Source organism: Ambystoma mexicanum, chromosome 6p, assembly GCF_040938575.1.
Source record: "Ambystoma mexicanum isolate Mex_15411 chromosome 6p, UKY_AmexF1_1, whole genome shotgun sequence".
Classification (NCBI taxonomy): Eukaryota; Metazoa; Chordata; class Amphibia; order Caudata; family Ambystomatidae; genus Ambystoma; species Ambystoma mexicanum.
This window is the reverse complement of record NC_090935.1, coordinates 971,665,678-971,685,561: the sequence shown is the minus strand read 5'-3', so window position 1 is coordinate 971,685,561 and position 19,884 is coordinate 971,665,678. Positions and strand designations below refer to the sequence as shown.

Here is a 19,884-nt window from a genome sequence, read left to right as displayed (position 1 = left end):
TGGAGGAGGAGTGCTGAATGCGTGTGCAAGGTGAGGCATTTGTTGGTAAGAGAAAGTGGTACGTGTGTACTGTGTGTACTGTGTGTACTGTGAGACAGGCATGGCATCAAGAGAGACACAGACTCAATATTCGTTTTAAAAACCTTCATTTTACTAAAGTTCCTGGGTTGGTGTAATGCCTAACTGGCCCTAACACTAAAGGGATGGTTCCCTTAACTGATGTTTTTAAGGGCCTCCGATGTCTGAGAGTCCAAAATAAACGTCTGTCTGTGTCTAAACCCATGCTTGCCCTTACTCTTTGACAAACATGTTAGGCAGTCTTTTAAAAGTAAGAAGTGATAATCAACAAGTCTTCTCACCAGGTGTAGGTTGGTCAGCTTCAAAAGAAGTTCAATAAAGAAGGGACTGTTCAAAGGACCTTCTCCATGCTTCGAACAATGTCATTGTCATTAATCTTGGGGTTCCTTTCACCAACCTTTAGTCCTTCCAAGTTCAAAATGTAACCAAAAAACACAGTTCTTCTTTAAGCGTCCTGGGGTACACTGCCTCAAGTTTCAATTCCTTTAATAACGCAAAATAATCAAGATTCCACTTTGATGGGCCTCTTAGGGTTCTCTTCCCCAAGCTTAGTCCCTTCTTGAGTTACAAAACACAAGTTTGTCAGAATGTACCTTTCTTTCATATACAATTCTTTCAAGGGGTAGCATTGGAGACTTTAGAAAATGCCAACTTCTTTGCTCCTCATAAGCGTGACCACTCATAGAATTAACCACTCTCTTTAATTTCCTGCTCTTCCTTCTCTTACCCTTTTGCCTTCGGGTTATTCTGCACCCCCTTCTTGTTCCCCTATGTTTTCTTAACTTCTTTCTCGTGCCCACTGGCACCTTCTTTAACTTCCTTCTTGCACACTTGCACCTTCTTTAACCTTCTTATGCCACTGGCACTTTCTCCAGCTTTCCTATGCACACTTTCTACTCTGACGGGTTGCTTGCACCCTTCTCCCTCCTTTCGGGTCACGCGTGCCCTCTTTATTACAGTTCTTTCACTTTGTGCCACTTGCACACTCTGCTTTTCTTGCTTTCTATTACTTTCTCTTGATCGTGTCACTCTTCTTTCATTCTATATTGCTTTACTGGTTCCTTTATTTCTTTCCCGTTTTATGCATTCCTTCTGCCCAATCCGCTTCAGTCAGCCGCATGCTCTCGAGTTTTTCTTACTTTTGTGAGACTCACCCGGGCAGCAACGTGTTGACAAGCAGTCCCTTCTGGTTGTGTGGTCCTGAGGTCAGGGTCTCACACCTGCCCCTCAGACATCCTTGGGGCCGGTACAGGTCCTAAGAGGGTAGGAGCAATATTTTGACCGCTAATAGCAGCCTGCAGGGTCCTTCACTCCGGCTCCCTGGAGACACAGCTCCCTAGCCACGGTGCAGCCCCTCACCAACACTAGACCAGCATCTCGGCATGCCGTTCTCCTCTTGGCCATAAGTCCTGCTGCTCTCTGCCCCATGGCTTCTCTGGTCCAGACGTCCCCTGCTTCCATCACCTGTGTAGAACCACACCGTATATTTGCGAAAACTGGAAAGTTGAGCCAGGTGTGATTGATAGTTAGTAAATGCCTGACTGTATCAATGGGACAACTTAAGTTCTTTCTACAGCCCGTTTCCCTTACACTCCCCATGTTATTCCTATGGGAAATCTTCACTACTCCCGGTTGCCTTTTCCTCATTCCAGTATTAGTTGGAACTGGGGAGATGGAATGGGTTTGGAAATACCATGAACCAATGAATGAGGGACGGGAAAGGGTTTTGAGGTAGAATGAGAAAAGGGGGAATACCATGTCTTGTCCTCGGATGTTCTCGTCCCAATCCCCTGTGACCCTCCACTCTGGTGATCCTCCTTCGCTTGCCCACCCCCAGGGTCGATCCTCCCTTGCATGTCCACCACCAGGGTCGGGATCCAAAAGCGATGGCCCTTCCCTGGCCACCTGACTAGAGGATCCTGGGGGCGTAGGTGGGAGAACAGTCAGGTTTCAGTACGTTAAGTGAGACTACAAGAGACTACAGGAGGGCGAGTGATATTGACTGGCAAAGGTGATTGGAAGAGTGAAAGGAGAGTGACTGTGGGACAAGGTGTGGGTGGAGTGTCGAGTAGTTGTCGAGAGGAGAGCAGGGTTCCATGTAATAATGTCCCCTCAAAAATATCGCCATGCAAAAATGTCGCCGAAAAATGGCAGTTTTTTCTGGGGACATTATTGCATGGAACATGCGGGGGACCATATATATGGGGATGATATTACCTGATACCGAGAGATAGAGTAGTGTCCGAGAGGAAAGCAGAGAGTAGACGAAAGGGGAAAACGCAAATAGAACCTCAAAGCAAGGATTACAAGAGTGTGCATGGAAGATTGGGTAAGACCCTGGGTGATTAAAAGGCACCAATCTGTGTTACTATTCTTATTGTTGGCACCTTAGTCGGGTTACACCTGGAAAACCAAGGAGGGAGTCTGATCGATACAATTATTGCCTTTCGGCCCTTGGGAGTAGCGAACCAGCTCAGTAGTGACCATCTTGGGATTTAGGCAAGCCTGCGCTGGGGAATACAAAGCCTACAGGAGACTAGAGAAAGACGGGGACAGCCTATAGTGAGCGCCATCGCAAATATGTTAATGAAAACACTTGAATAGCCTTCGATAGTTGGTGTGTTCTTGAGGCCTTCTGTGACATATATCATCATGGCATTCAACAAGCCCCGATCCAGCGTCTGCCCACAGAATAGAGAAATGGACAGGGAATCACAGGAAGGAGACTTCTGGGTAACTGCAGGTATTGAACCCTTAGAGAGAACTGGAATTCCTTAGTTTCATCACCTACTGGAAGAATCGGAGGACTCCTAGGAACTCGGCTGGGTTGGACAGAATGGACGCCAGAGCCAACCTTCACTGAGGAAACCACCACCCTGACGTAGGAACTGCAAAAAGTGTATTAGAGCAGATATATGAAGCCTGGGAATGAACCAGCCATTTGAAACAAGCTCAAGCCAGCAGAAGCAGCCTGCAAAGCCTCACGTATCTTAGCATTCCAGCAGTGGAGAAAACCCAGGGAACAAGAAGAGGAGTTTGAATACATTCACACCACCTGACTCGAACCCCAATCCCAGGGTAGAAGACTCTGTGCCAACAATCATGGAAGACCTATTCAGGCCCCAGTTGGAAGGCCAACTAGCCATCATCCATCTGCAGGAGAGACCTTTATGTTATTGCAGGGAGTTATTAGGGAGCGATGGGGGCAACAGTCTGTGCCACCCTCAATCTTAACAAAATTGAAAAGATCTTGCCAACGCCCTTTTGAATTCTGAGAGCAGCCAAGACTGTAGCCTGGCATCATGATCACTGGGCCTGATAAATCACCCCTCTTCTAACCATAAAAGCCCAGCAGGCCTTTCAAGCCTTAAATCCTAATGAAACAACTCTTTATGAAGAACTGATGCAGGGCACCATGAAGACGTCAGGACAAGATTGGGAGCCCTAGAGGATTTACCCAAGACATTGAAGCTTACGCTAAGAGGAAATTTCCTGCCAGATGTCATACAGAGTGAACTACCTGTAACAAAATATGTGATGGAGCCAGGGAGATGTTGGTCCTGGAACAATTCGACTCCTTTCCCCTGTCTGCAGAAAGTAGTTGGCCAGCTATATGAGCCAAAATGGACAAACACATCAACTGTAAGGATTGCACTACTACAATAGTAATGTTAAGTGAAATTTATTTCCAAAAAGTATTAAACAAATCAGTACACAAATTAAAATAACTATTGCTCCACAGCTACTTGCCATGAATATTGCACTGAAATGGTGTGCCCATAGAGATTACTAGTCAACTTTTTGCGATCCTTGGTCTTTCTCAAGACTATTGTACTCTTAATGGCACGTTCTCTTAACAGCGAGTGCTTAGCATATCCTTTTAATTTATAAAGATGTATGTCAACATTTGTCAATCTAGATTGCAACAATACATTGGCACAAAGTCATAAATCATATTCAGCATTGTTTAAAACCACAAAAGAGAACAAAACACAAGGGGAGAAAGTAAATGGAAGCATTATTAGTCCTAATTGGTCTCAATATATAGTCCCCCATTCCAAATGTACCCCTCATGCAGGGTTATAGCCTAAAGTGATTGCACCTATGGTCATCACAAGCAGTAACGCAAGGGCATTCTCCAACACACCAGTTTAGCGAGTTCTGTATCAATATCACCACAGTATAAACATTCAAAACACCTAACACTGTGTTGCTGTATGAACTGTTACCATGTTTGTGATAAGTAGCATGTGTCCTGCTTATTTTCTCATGTAAGTGCCCAAATAGCTGTCTGGACTCACCTAAGTTTCTGTACTTTTAGTGGCAATTTCCTGCATTAAGATGTCCAATTGTACTGGTTCTTTGTCACAAATGGTTCCACCAAAAATGTATGTTTTGTTAAAATATTTGATTCCCTTTCCTAAATGCCTCTAATCATTCCTGTGTGAAATTTCTATCATTCACCAAAAAGAATTGGATTCTGTTCGTACTCTCCCATAAGCATATGTCCATTCAGGTTCACTGCAATAGTGCAAAAGAACTTTTAAATAAATACATATATTCAAATTGAATTAGGTTCATGGTTGAATTACTCTCATAATTCAAATAGGGGTCTTAAGCCATCCCTAGTTGTGAAACTTCAGTTAATCACCCTCTTATACTTCTGCTAATTGCCCAAATTAAATTGCCCACGGTGGACTACCGTTGTATTTCCAAAGTGAAAGACACTTAATGAGTATTCTTTCACAGACTGCCCTGCTTAGGGTGCAGTCTCTTCTGAATACTGTCTTCCGTGGCCACCATTTTGTTTTTCTGGTATTTATATTCCTGGAGTGCCAGTGATTTGTAGTAAGTATTAACCTTCTCTCTCACATTGAAAAGCTAAGAGTACTCATTACGCTTGATGTCAAGGTTTGAATATATTATATCAATTGTAAAATCCAGCTAACAAATCCGTGTGGATATCATTTGAAAACTGAGAGCCTTCAATTCTTGTGAAACCTCGCAACTTTGCGAATTCCGATGAAGGAATAATCCATCTCTTATTCCATACATTCCTGCTCTTATGAAGATGGTCTTACAAATTGTTAATGCCTGTACTAAATGTGAGTATCTCATAACTGTTCCATGTGTGTATAAGTTGAAACCTCAGAGTACCCCAAACACTGATAAACCTTGTAATTCCACAAATTGTGTATTAGCACTAATTCCATCTTGAAATGTGTGCATCCATGTTTTTTAATACTTGTCCCATTTTACTTGAGTAATTGTGAACAGTGTCTTGGTAATTGCCCTTGCCTGCCTGCACGAGTTCCCATCATCAAATCAATATTCTACTACAAAATTCAGAAAATGAAGTAATATCTCACGGGTTCCCATCAGCAAATCCTAATACCAGGGCAACAGTTCTCAAATACAGTTATAAGTCTCATGTAACCACTCTTATAATGTTCAGATATTATTGAAACATTCGTCAAATCTCTGCTTGCCCTGAGCAGTATGTTACTGCTTACAAACCTACATTAGTGCTTGATTGAGAAATCTCAGTCGGAGGCATACCCCATATTCTCCTCAGTATACACATCTTATTGTGTTTGTTTCTACTAGTTAAGGTACAGACGTTGGGCGGGGGACTAACCAGATTATGTTTATATAACAATATTTTGCAATACACTTATTACACATGTAAGACAGTTTTTCACAATTGCTATCTAGCAATCTTTAATATAACATGCATGATGCTTCATTTTATAGGAGCACATTCATTTCATGATCTGTGTTTAATCCCATGATAGTACTGCGTAATTTACAAATGAGTCTGGTAACAGTTTCTCATCCCCACCTCTTTTGCCATGAAACACTTTTTGCACATCAAATTGATTGGACTGCTATTGGGCACTTGCATGAGAAATTAAGGATGACACATGCCACTTATCACAAGCATGGCAACTAATTGTTCAAGCAGCAACAAACAATAGGTGTTTTGAATGGGTATACTGTGTTTATATTGATACAGCACTTGCTAAACTGGTGTGTTGGAGAATGCCCTTGTGTTACTGCTCGTGATGACCATAGGTCTAATCACTTTAAGCTATAACCCTGCATAAGGGGTGGTATTGGAATGGAGGACTATGTATTGAGACCAATCAAGATGACTATGCTTCTCTTTGCTTTCCCCCCTTGAGTGTTCTCTTTTGTGGTTTTAAACAATGCTGGATATGATTTATGACTTTATGCTAATGTATTGTTGTAATCTAGAATGACAAATGTTCTCATACATCTGTATGAACTTAAAGGATATGTTTAGCACTCGCTGTTAAGAGAATATGCCATTTAGAGTAAAATAGTCTTAAGAAAGACCTAGTGGTCGAAACTCGTGTTGACTAGTAATCTCTATGGGCACACTATTTCAGTGTAATATTCATGGCAAGTAGCTGGGATGCGATAGTTACTTTAATTTGTGTACTGATTTGTTTAATAATTTTTGGAAATAAATTCCGCATAACATTACTATTGGAGTGGCGCAATCCTTACAGTTGATATGTATCCATTTTATTCCTATAATAGGTGTAGGGTAACACCTATATTAACTGGGGCTCCTGCCATCCTAAAAAATATATTGGAAGCTACCAGAGCGCACGTGTACAATGCTGTCTATACCCCTAAAGGTGTTTGACTGCTATAATGAGCCCACCTTAACATATGCATTCCAATATGCTATGCACAACTGAGATCCATGCACACATGGAAACCAGTTGTGGGGACTATGAAAACCAGTGACCTGAAACCTGGTACTTGTCAGCGCGAAGAAAGCCTGGCCCTGGAGAGACCTGGTGACTGTGTCTCCAGCTGATTTTGTCATTCATTCTGTGCTTTTGTGCTGAGGTACTTTAACCACATAGCTCCTGTAAAAGGTACATTATCATCAAGTAAAGGCTGTATATTTGAACATTGCCCATAGCGGTGCCCGCCTATTCCTCTCCCTGAAGAGACTAAGCCCACTCTCCCCCTGACCCCAAAACAGACTAGGCCTTCCTTACCAGCAGACTGGAAAAAACCCTTGTTGGGCCCACGTCTCGATGTGGTAAGGTGTTATACCTGTGGGGAACTTGCGCACATTGCCAAGTTCTGCATAGAAAAACCTAATTGGGAAATCCTGGAGATCAGGCTCATGAATCAGGAGTGCAAGCAACACCTCTGGATCGGATCAACCCAGAATGAGGGTAAGAGCTGCCAATCCTAAATACCTTCCTGACCTGTTCCCATAGGAGGGAATCCTGCCCGAAAAGCCCACCTGGACAGTCTATATTATAGGTCAAACAATCAGAAATTCCACATATCTATAACCATCCAGGAGTACCTAACTAGAGCTCGTTTGGATTTGGGAAGCAAGCAGACTGCCATTAGAGCTCACCTGATGACCTCCGAAAAACTCTGGATTCCTATCCCAGACCATCAGTGTTTATGAAATCGCTGTTTTTTACCCACAAGCCTCGTTGAAGATCCAAGTCTTGGGGAAACCTCTTGTCTACCAAATACATCTCCATATATGGTGAAGGGTGTGTCAATATAATTTCTTGAACAAACTTGTGTCCATACTGCCCTACAGATAAGCAGAGCACCACCAATGTTATTCCCCAACAGTGTGACAGATGGCCACAACAGCACACAAACTCTTGTAAGGAAACTCACTAAAGTCAGTCTCCACTCTCTCTAGTCTCCATTGGATTTTGCTTTCCATAGCCATGTCTTCCCTTAACCCCAATATAGTCAATATAGATTGGTAGCCTACACTGTCTAAGAGCTTGCTGGCTACTGATGAGGTCCTAAAGGCAACCTCCCTTACTTCCTTTGGGGTCTTCAAGGTGTATAACGCGCTAGGGTGCCCACAGTAGCCATAGTAACAAAAGGACAGGTGACTTTCAATCGCCCAGATCGTACCTGATGATCTTTCTTGCACACACTATTATTTAATTCCTTTTGTTCTACTATCTTCCCTGCTTCCTCCCACTCTTTCTATCCCGCTCTTCTTCCCACGATGTTACTGTCTCACTCCTCTCTCCATTACCACAATACTACAGTCCATCCACACCTTCTCCCACAGCCACAGTCATTTACCGGTCAATTTCACTCACAGCCCTACTCTCTCACTTAGACTCGCCCACCTTACAAGCACTCTCAAACCCAAGTATCACTTTCTCTCTCCAACTTCACGTTGCACTATTTAGAAACTAATTTCCTTACCAGAAAGATACTGCGTTTGAAGCTGCGGTGTTTTAAAAATAATACAGAAATATCTCCTTCTTCAAGGTCAACTGATTTATCTGCTGATTCATCTTTGTTACTTCTTTGATTGTTAATTAGTTTGGGGCACGGGCTTTAAATATATGAAGTGACTGTAAAATTCCATCTGAAACCCTTAATGTTTGTAGAACTCATGCATTGTTCGTTTTTTTCACAACTTTAACAAATATTGAAAACTTTCCTCCACCTTTCTGGGCAACCTAACGTTAAGGCTGATCAGTTGTTTTATATGTACTCCCTCCCTAATTCATTCACACCATTGCATATAATCTGTATCCTACGCATACTAGCCTCTGTAACAGGTTTCTCGTCCATTTGCAAAGGATCCTGTTTGTCACTGTTTGTGACTGAATCCGTAAAGATGCATCTACAAGTTCTGTTCTGAGACCGGGCCCTTTTGACCTTTTGATTGTGATGTGTATCGTATTCGTATGACATATTTGTGTAAAGTTTTCATAGGATAGGGTGAAAAGGGATCGTATTTTTCTTCTCCTCTAGGGAGCCCATTTCACGTCACTGCCTAAGTAACTGTATGCACCTTTTCTAGTAGACACTTGGCTCTTGGGGCCTAACGCCATAGATTCTCAAGCAGCCTCTGCCACTTGTAAAATGCTTGAAGAACACCAAACACCAATGACTTGTCTTGGCAAGTTTTACAGACTGTGACATTTTATGATCACGTGCCACTTTTGCTGTTCCTGGCATGTGGATTGTGTATTAAAGGTGCTAATTCAGTGCCTGATGTGGAGTGCTGGGGGTTGGGGGGGCGCACCTACCACCTTTGAGAGTAAGCAAAGGGGGGAAAAACATGGGTACACAAATTAATTGTAGTCACACCATGAAAGAAGGCCTCACGTGGAAATGCAGGGGTATGGATGTACTGTGTGGATAGGCCCTGGGAACCTTTGCATGTCAGTACAAGGTAGTGGAAAGAATCCCAGTTAAACACATTTAGCAGGGGTGCCCCGAGGGTGGGCCTTGCTCAGGAAACCTGCTCTGAACACATGATCAACACACCACGGGCCAGAGAGGAGGGAGGCAGAGCTCAAGCTAAGTGTCACAGGCTGACCGAAGCAGCCTAGACAACACTGGGTGATTTAATGACAGGACAGTAAGCCAATCCTACAGGCACTCTGGTGTAAAGGGGAAGTGGACCTGAGCCAGTGTACCATTCACATGGCCATGATTGTCTTATCGACAGGTGGTTATGGGACTGGGACGCTGAACGGAGTGGCGTTCCTGGGAGGAGCAATCAACGATAGGTTTTTATGTCCCTGGGAGGTGGCCGCCTTCAGATTATCCACCACAAGGTTTGTGAAGGCCATTATCCAACAGGTACTGTGTGAATGTCTCCCTTTACACCAGAAACAGGGTGTCTTGTGTTACTTTCGCAATGGTGCTGACCAATGGCAGAATAATAAAGTTTGAGCAGTCATCACAAATGTTATTTTACTAATTGCAAACTGTTCCTGGGAGGGGTGAGAAGCGATGTGGCGCCACATGGGGAGGATATGAATTGGGATACTATTGATCTGTTGGCTCCAATCACATTCTACTAACATAGGTTAGCTCTAAGGATATGACGTAGTGTAACTAATTTGTTTCTTGGGAACCATGGTAAACATGAAGAGTTTGAGCTGCAACTGTTTCTAATACCCTGACCACTGTATGTGTAGTAAAGAACTGTTAGTTGTATGCCCAGATGTCCGCTCTCATCATTCCGTTCCAGTCCACTGCTGTTCTGTTTGATCTGTGCTCGGCCAGCTGTAATAAACAGCGTTGTTTCATGCCCGGTGTGTGATCCTTTCTGGTCACGATTTTTATATGGTGTGAATGGAGGACCCCTTATACAATTGGAGGGATGGATCTGTAATTTGAACGAGTCTCCTTATCTATGGACATTCTAACTGAAACACTGACTGTCCAAAGAGAGGGATGTTCAATTGGATCTTCCAGATTTCTTTGGATTAAAAAAGCATCATTATGAGATTATTTAGGAGACAAGTTTTTTTAAGACTTAAAATATTTAGAAGGCAAAACTCGTTGGAAAGAAATTGTGACTGTTCCAAATGATGAGTTTATTTTTTGCTTTCAGACCATATGCTACTAATTACCCTACAGCTCTTGTTTTCTTTTTACGCTTTATTTTAGCTTTAGCGTTTTTGGGTCTGCAATGGGCACGCACCACTGTCCTGTTAGTTTCCTGAGGTAGAGGTTTTTGTAATTAAAAAGCCTGTACTGATCGCTGTGGTACTTCTTGGCTAGTTCCAGTACTATTATCAGGGTGGGTATTTATAGAAAGTGTTATTTTTGTATAGCTTAAACATATATTGTAAATCGTGTTTCACGGTTTTTGATGGGTCAGACACTATCGCTGAAAATATGGCGTTAAACTGTCTGCATTTCAATGCAGTTTGCCCTTTCTAAACTCTCATTAAGGACAGTCTGTGGGACTCAATTGTCTATTGCTCCACTGAAAACTTAATGGAAGTAGAATAGTGATACTAATGCGAGTCCAAGTGAAGCGCCACTTTCAGTCCGTGTACATGCGTAAGCTTGCTATAATTTTCCAGTTGCAAGACGCATGAGCTTCCCACTGCCCTCTTTCACTTGAGCCAGTTGTATGACTTCTGAAAGAGAAACGCCCCATTAGACTGTAACAAAAGGAAAACTAAGAACAATTAGCACCTGGGAAAGAGGTGCTAGCCAATCAGATGGCCAGGAACGCGTCATCTCATGGGCAACTTTGCCTATTCCCTGTGTCAGCCATTTTGTTTGTGCCAGTGCCCTGGGCCATGTTAACCCCATTATGTCCTCCCACAGCCACTGAACCCCCTGCACAAGGCAAACCCTGTATCAAACTCCTCTTGCCATAGGGGGTTTCTTTCATGCTTAGTGCAGGAATTCTATCCCACCTCCCCAATGTCTGGGCTGACACCCCTAGCTTGCTTCATTCCATGTGCTTTCCTCAACTTTTGGCCTCTGCCAGTCTTTGTGCCCAGGTCTCAGCAGGCCTTCTACTCCAGGCCATCTAGTACAGCCTGTCGCCTCAATCTGTTTTTTCTTAAGCTCTGGTTTAGCAGGCTCAGCCACCTCTTTCTCAGTCTCCCTGTTACTAATTGGCTTACTTGATTTAGCCAACGCAGTTAATTTTCTCCTGGTACTGCTCCTCTCCTCATAACGCCATTCTTTGTCTATGGAATGCTGCCCTTACGCACACCAAGTCGGGAAGAGTGCGACCATTGTTATACAGGTGCTGATGGTCATTAAAGAATTAAGGGTTTTAGATTTTTGAGACTATTTTTCCATTAGGGGCTGCTTGGGTCTCTGTTGCCACCTCTTCCCTAGTTGTGTAGTCACTGATATCCTTTTTCTGCGGGTGTCATGCGTGTTCTGCAAACTGAGTTACCCTGGTCCCTGCTGCCAGAGGTTCTACAAGTCAAGTCCGCCATCTTGGAAGCTGGTGGTACCATCATGGTGGCCCACAGACTTTTCTCTCTGGCTTCTCTGCATCTTTGTGCGTTTTTTTCATGTCTTTGTGCCGAGTAGGACCATTCATTGTAGGGTTTTTTTCTGCCTTCAACGTTTTCAGTTCTACAGCGGGTCTCAGACAATGACATAGTATGCACTAGCACTGTGCGTTGCTGTATTGCTTGCACATACAATGTTAAAGCACCCACTCTTGGGAATGTCGAACGGGAAAGTATAAAAGTATTAACTCCCTGTGGTTTTCTCTCCAATCATTCGAAGGTTTGGCATGTTTATTTGGTTTGACATTTTTAGTCATTAGGTTATTCATAGCGTCTTCTATGGTGAACATAACCAATTGAAATCTATCAATCAATTATATTTGCAATTTCCTATGTCTTATTTATTGTCAAAAGGTACATTTGAAAAAGACTAAATGCTCATATTTCCCATTTGTATTTTTTCAATAACCAATCAGGTCACTTCAGAAAGCAAAGTTGAAATGACACAAGTTTCCGTGTCAGTCTCTCATTTTTGACAGATGCTTGACAGACTTTAATCATTATTTACAACCCTTCACAGGTTCCTCAATTTTCCCCCCTCCATCCATCCCTTATTATTTCTCTTAAACGCTATCCATTGCTTCTAATTCATCTGGTGCAAAGTATATTAACGCTGTGGTCTACTTGCTATTCCTATCCAATGTTTGCACTTGTATTTGGGGGACTGGGTTTTGATTGTTTTGGGAATTTAAGTCTTCAAAATCCGGTGTATAAGGAGTTCAGATGGGCACTGTAGGTTCCCCGGCACAGCGGGCCAAGACCTGGCAACCAACTTGCTGGGATACTTAGTGGCATGAAACCTGTTCCATTATTCTGTGGTTTACATGCTTATCTTCAGAATGCAATCTTGAGCATTACTCGACCATGTCTCATGGAAAACCGTTTCAGATTGTTTTTTCAGATGATAAAGAACCTTGTAGGACATGTTTAACATTCACTGAATTTTATTGCTACATATTTATTTTGCAGCGGGAGCAAGAAAATGCTGTGGCCCGCCTTAAAAAGCAGCAGCAAGAACTGGAACAAATGAGGTTACGGTATTTGGCTGCCGAGGAAAAAGAAATGGTGAAGACAGAACGGCAAGAACTTTCAGAAATACGCAATGAACTGAATCGGTAACCTCTGTTTTCCAAGTTCCTATACGCTGATAAGGAATATGGCACTTCAAAATAGTTTTCTTTGTTTAGAAAGTTAATCCATGCCATTTTAGCATGATTGATTGAACTCTTAGATGTTTGCTTTCCTCAAAGCTTTGGAAAAAATGAAAACTGTATTAGAAAACTGAAAAGATTGTCTGTTCATCAGTGCAATATGTGATGTGTTCCACACAGTTGTTTTTGCTTTTTAAATGGAAATAGCTGTCTAACCAAAACCCTGCTTTACCTGGGTAGCTCCATACAAGGTTCAGTCTCTTGTAGAAGCCTAACTGAAATGTTTCTTTTAATGTTTCTTTTTAATTCCATCTTACATGCACCTTTACATTTAGTCTAAATGTTTATATTGCTTCTTATCTCATTATTTTAGATAAGTTCATGCTCCAAAAAATCAATCGTTCTAGTGAATGGAGCATTAACTTTTTGGAATTTTTATCAGTTGGGTCAAAAATTTGGAAATCCCTTTGATGCTCTAAATTGAACCTGCAAGTAGTATATCCAGTGGCATTACGTGGATGGTTTCCACTTCCACCAAATACTTCAAACACTAAATGGATTGATGGCAACAATTTATTTTCCAGCTTTGATGGTTTATTTACCATTTTATTTATTTAGTGGGAATATATTAGGTGCTTCTAAAACAAATACATTGCGTTTCAAAGCGCCAGGCGCATGGATTCCAATTTTGTATTGTGTGATGAAGTCCCATGCCTTTGTGCAAGCAGCAGCCATAAGGAGTCTGATACTCTTTTCAAGTATTGACTAGTGTAGTGTTGAAAAATTAAGCCCATAGTCACACCGAGATCAGCTGCAACTCTCCAAAGGCCCACTATAGCTAGAGAACGCCTTTCATCCCTCAGTGTTGGTGCCAAAGGTAACAGTATTCATTATGAGTAATGCCGTAACACAGAGGAAGATCCCACAGATACACAATTACGTGCATACTAAGGGAAAGTGACTTGCGTTGTACGGAAGCCAAAGAAAACGAGCCCAGCCCATTCTCATTCTCTGATAACTGCTGCAGGAGTTGCAAAGTTGCAAATCTCTCATGACAAAGAAATTATAAATGTCCCAACTCACCTCCCATATACAACAAAGCGCGTTTAGTGTCTCTATTCATATGCTGCGAAACAGAGGAACAAAGAATAAAGCAGGCAATGGAAGCTGGTGCTTAAGGGACAGGTGGTGACAGTTCACACCTGTCCAGGCATGCTATGAAATCCAACATGACAGGCCTTTATATAAGTTAGTAAGGTGACAGATTGTTTGCAAAACTCAATATAAGGCGTCAAAATGGTTTTCCTGGCTTGTTTGAGAAAGAGAAGTTAATTGCTTGAGAGTGGAGGCAGAGGGGTACCAGATCATCTTGGGGAGAAAAGTGAGAGGTACCATCTGCAAAGAGAAGGCGAGGAATGCTGTGCAGGAGAGAGAGAGATTATCTGGATGGAGAATGCAGATGATATTGTAGTGTTGATGATATTGTGATGTTGAAGGAGGAAGGAGAGATCCGTTTAGGGAGGAAGGAGGGAGATACCACCTAGAAGAGGAGGGTTGTTTTGGAAGTAGAGAAGAGAATTTGAGATTTGGGGGAGGGTTACAATCGGACGAGAGGGCATTGTTAGCATGAGGTGGAAAGAAGGTACAATCGAGGAGATGTGAAGGAAATTGGATTTGCAGTGTGTCTTAGGGAGAAGTAGAGTAAAGATCTAGGAGGATAGAATTGGTGAAAAAAGTAAAAAGCTGAAGACTAGGAGGCTATGGGGATTCCTGGTGAAAGACAACATTCAGAGGAGAGCGCTTTTTTGGCAGGACAAGGAGTCGAGACAGAAGAGAGGAAAGGACTGAGCAGTTAGAGAGGGGGATTGAGCCAAGCCATCATAGGCAAGAGCGAGACGGACACTGCAAACCCTTAAATTGACAATGATAGGGAAGTTCTGGAGTGCCCCATTGGTCCATGAGAAGAGTATAGAGGTGCGTGGAGGAACAAGATGGGTACTGCTATGCCCCGGACCATGGAGGCAAGCCTAGGTTCAGTCAGGACAGAGAAGCGCCAGAGAAAGAATGAGAGAAATTGTTGGAGCCAAGCATCTACATGGGACCTTTCCAGGCCATCTCACCAGCACCAACCTTGTGCACAAGCTGACCAGAGGTTCTGGCTGCACTATTGGGAGAAAAACCCAAGGAAGATGCCTAGGTGACAGCAGTTGGAAAGACCCTGGAGACACCTGTGTGCGCTCTGAACAGAAAAGGGGCAGAGGACCATACAATCCTTTTGCTGGAAACCCCAAGAGGGAAGATGCACCTTTAGAAGAGGAAAAGACATAGTCGACTCTTCTTTCGATTTGGGACACAGGAGGATTTTAGGTTGTTTTGCACTAGCCACCCAAGTTGGATTGTGTTGAACTTGGGCAACCGTGTGCACCTTGTTGGGGGGGCACCCTATGAAGCAAGAGGGGGGGAAATCCTCATCGTTTTTAACCCTTCTTTGGGACGCTCACCGACCCTTGCCTCGCATCGTAATCTGACAAGTGGAGGTGTATTCCTGATTCCTTTATGTTAAGTTTTATGCAAAATCTGAAACCTTAAATCACCTTTTGGGCACCTGTTTGACAGAACCCTTGAAATGTACTCGTTGTGTCTGGTCTTAGTTTTAGGAATACAGTGATAGTCCTATCCGGCGTCTCACAATTGGTAATGGTCACATACCTTCTAACAAGTACAGGAAAGTTGTAGAGCTAGCAGCCTGCCCTTGGTCATTGAATATTAAATTAAGTTAAACAACCCATGAGGTGGCAGAATAAATGCCATTACTGTTGAGGTTTCATGAAAAGGTATGTAGAATTACTAATACATGTTTGCGCGTGGAATCATCACTACTTACAATGCATGTAAAAGTGACCCTTCTGTGCAGATTTTCAATCTGATGATCATGTTCTCAGAGATGTTTACTTTGCGAACAGCACCTCCAAGAGCTGAACTCCAAAAAGGGCAAATTAATTTGGGTAGGGAGAGAGCCTATTGCTAATCGGACATTAAATGTGTAGATGTTGTTATTGGCGTATCATTCGATAAACTCCTATTAAATGCATACTGTGCAAGCCCATCTGAGACAACTGAATAGAAACAAGTTTGAACAGGTAAAGAAAACGCCTTTTCTGATGCGTTGGCCAGGCAGCCAGCAGAAAATATAGGTGTGTGCTAGTTCGGGCCAAACGACGGGATCAGCGCAGTGTATGGCAACAGATTGTCATCACCTTTTAATTTGAACTCTTTGCAAGAATGTTTGCATGTATTGGTGAAGGAGTCCATCTCTAATTCACTATATGGAGCTATAATACAAAATCTAAACCCAGAACAATAGCGCACTCATTTTAAGTGTCTATACAAGAACTTGTATATAGAGTACCTTCTACTTCTGAGTATTATATTGCAACGATCTTCAGTAGTGCAAAATGCAAGAGAACACATTCACCTCAAAATTTGAGCTCACTTGTGGGTTTAAACAAGGATGTTGTTTTTGCTCCTTCACTATTTAACCACTACTTTAATGAAGTGTCAAATTAGTTTTTGACTGTCATGGCAGATAGCACTTGAGAAGGATGGAGTACACTTGCTACTGTACTTTAGGCTGGCTTGTACCCCAAGAGCTCTGCAAAAGTTAATAAATGGTTAATCCAATTTCATAAAAGCCAATAAATTAACTATAAATCAGGGTTCAAAATGTGCCCTTGCCACTCCATTGGCCAGTGATATTTGACTCATGGCGATTTAGAAATGATGTGCTGTGTATAGAGTAGTGATAGCTTTTTTTATGGCTGGCTAGTAGCACCTTGAATTGTTCCCCCCTGTGTAGATGTTATGTTCATATTCTTTTATACTGCGCCAAATAACTATAGTTGAAGTTTCAGAGTGCCTATGCTTGTCCTTGGAGTGGCGCATTGCTGCCTGTCGTGGATCCAGAACTTAGTTTGCCGAAGAAAAATTAGCGATGTATGATGTGTATGTCTTATGAGGGACCATTTCCACTACTGCACTGTCAATAGGAAAAGTATTGCAGGGGGCAGGGGGGTGACAATGCTATCTCTCCCTGCTGTGATGCGATATCGAGGTGAATTATGAATTACATAATCTGCTGTTATTTCACCGCATTGACAAAGTAAAAGGGTTTAATGGCTTGTATAGAAAGCCATCAGCAAGAATGTCATTCTAGCATGATTTACAATCCAAATATTGTGATGGACACTTTTTGGGGTCCTATGTTTGATGGGGACACTTGATGTTTGGATGGAAATGAGTTTAGGCTTCAGCCTGCTGGCCTGCCCTCTCGAATATCTCCATCAGTCTACTGTTTGAATACTATAACCATTTGAGTCTCTTAGTGGACTCAGTCTTGCTGCCTAACCCTCATTCTACCACCCCCCTACTTCTTGAGGTGCCTGTAGCTGTAACTTTATGTAACCCTCAAAAGCTGAATTGCCAGTATGTTTGTCACATTCAATCTCCTCCATGTGTTCCTATATTGTCCGCTGACATGTGGAATACATCACCCCCCTGAGCTAATTCCTTCTTATGCCAGATTTTTCAGGACCTTGTCTAGTCTTACTTTATATTTAGTGAATTATGTGCAGGACACCGTTTTACTAAGGCCTCGAACACCTCCACCTTGTCCTACACCACAATCGCACCTTCAGCCGGCATGACTTTATCTGTGGCCCTCTGCATCTCTGCTCAGTATGTGGACTGGACAACATGTCCATTCCTACAGTTTTCCTGCCTCCATGTTCCTTGAGGCCATTACCATTTCTTGCTCTGTGGTCTTTGACTCCTACTCTTCCCCTCAAACGATATAAACAGAGGATGGTTTTGATTAGGAAAGAGTGTTGGTTTCGTTGAACTCATGGCCTTAACCAAACCTGCCTGTTATATAGTACTTTATTGCTCCTACTTGCATTTAGTTCTTCCTTACATGAGTAAAGGTGTACACTTGAGTTCTAAGGTGGAATTGTTGGGGGTCAAGTGGCTGGGGAGGTTCTAGAAGAGGAGGCAGTTGAGATGGTGAGCGGAGAGGTGACAGAGGCTGGGGACCTCATTACACATGTACTGTGCTTTAAGAATATGTAAATAAGTGTGTTCAACTTGCCTCTTGACTGCCTTCTTAATAATGGTGGTGACCAGCTGTTCTTCAGAGGCCCCCAGAGCGTCAACCTGCCTCATTGAGGGGCAACATGGTCTGCTGCAGTGAGGTGCTTGGCAGCTGCTTACCTTGGACTGCAGCTTGATGATAGTGTGCTGCCTGGCCAGGGAGGTACCGTGTGTCCTGTGGGTTGCCACGTAAAGTAAGTGCCAGATCTCAGTCAGAGGCGCTCCACAGAGGGAGAGGAGATTTGCGCAGGGTCTGCACAGACTGGGTGCTCCCGTGCCGGTCCCGTCGGCACAGTGCATCCTGTGGTGCTGGTGTGGAGGCACATGTCTTGACAGTGTTGGCAGAGCTCTAGGGTGAGATCTGATGTCGGAAGGAGGAGCCAGGTGCAGAGTGAAAAAGCGCTCAGTGATTTTCCCGATCACAGTGAGGAGTGGCGAGCGGGCTGTTGGGTCTTCCAATCACATGAGTGTCCCTGTTGCAGCCATCTTAAGGCTAGGTGCGCTAGGATACTTCGTCTGAGTTGAAGGGGCAGCCATCTTTGCATCAGACCGACCATTTTAGCAAGAAGCGGATACTAGGACACTACCATTGACTACAATTGGTGGCCATCTTTTGAGAAAACTTAGCAGCATTTTGGAGACCGGCTACAGCTACTGTATATGAGGTGGCCATTGTAAGATCAGGCACCTTTTGAAAACCATTGATAGTCTTTGGAAGGGATTGTCCCAATTAGTTAATAAGGGCATTTCTGCAGTGGCACATTTACCCCCACAATTCCTAGCAAATACTGAGGAGCCTGTGGTGAAATGGGAGACTTCGAAGGAGGACTTCAAAGATTATGTGCTAGCAATGCATGGGCTATCCTTTAGCATCGATTGCAGACTTGCGCTCCTGATGCACTGTCTTGGTTTTCTTAGGTCACAGGATTTTAAAGTCTACCAGGACTCAGAGTGCCTTTCCCTGGCTGGGGGCAGGGTGGGGGTTGGGCTGTGAGGACGGTCCATCTGGAGGGGAAGTTTGAACCCATCTGAAGTAATTCTGCTTAAATTAGACATTCACTTTGAGAAAAAGTCCAGCATAATTTTGGAGCAGTAATACTTTGGTATACATGAGCAAGCTGAAGGGGAGATCATTGAAGTTTTGATTACTGGATTGCGCAAACTGGCCAATAACTGCAGCTTTGGTGCAATGTACGATGCGTGTCTGCAGGATCAATTTATGCTCAAAAGTGAGAGATAATACGGAATGGGAGGAGCTATGGACAAAGGAAGATCCAGGCTTGGATGAAGTTCTGGATCTTCTCAAGAAGATGCAACATATGATGACGCGCGCCAAGGTGTTGGAAAAGAGAGGAAGTTCCAATTTGGAAAAGCTGTGTATGGTGTCAGACCGCAAAGAGTTGTCTGTTCAGCGAAAGAATGAACCTCCAAAGAAGGTGGGGTTTTGCTGAGAAAAACAAAAATGGGGGTGTTACAGGTTTGGTAGCAGCTTTTACTTTGTGAATTTGGGGAAATATCCAGCACTGAAGACTGTCATAAATGTGGGAAGATGGGACACTTTGCCCAGTGCTGCGATCATTTTTCTCACAGGACTGCATGAGAAATTGGACAGTTTCATGATGAGGAAGGATGTGATGATGGACAATATTCATGTGTGGAGGGAGTTAGCTTATCGG

General features: G+C 43.1%; 1 protein-coding gene across 1 annotated transcript in view; it reads left to right on the top strand.

Moving 5' to 3' along the window:
- Positions 1 to 19,884, top strand: part of CEP120 (centrosomal protein 120) — a 1,008,936-nt gene that overhangs the window by 963,830 nt on the left and 25,222 nt on the right. The window contains exon 19 of the mRNA XM_069625584.1: positions 12,882 to 13,027. Coding sequence (XP_069481685.1) covers positions 12,882 to 13,027 — 146 coding nt within the window. The remainder of the gene's footprint in view (positions 1 to 12,881; positions 13,028 to 19,884) is intronic.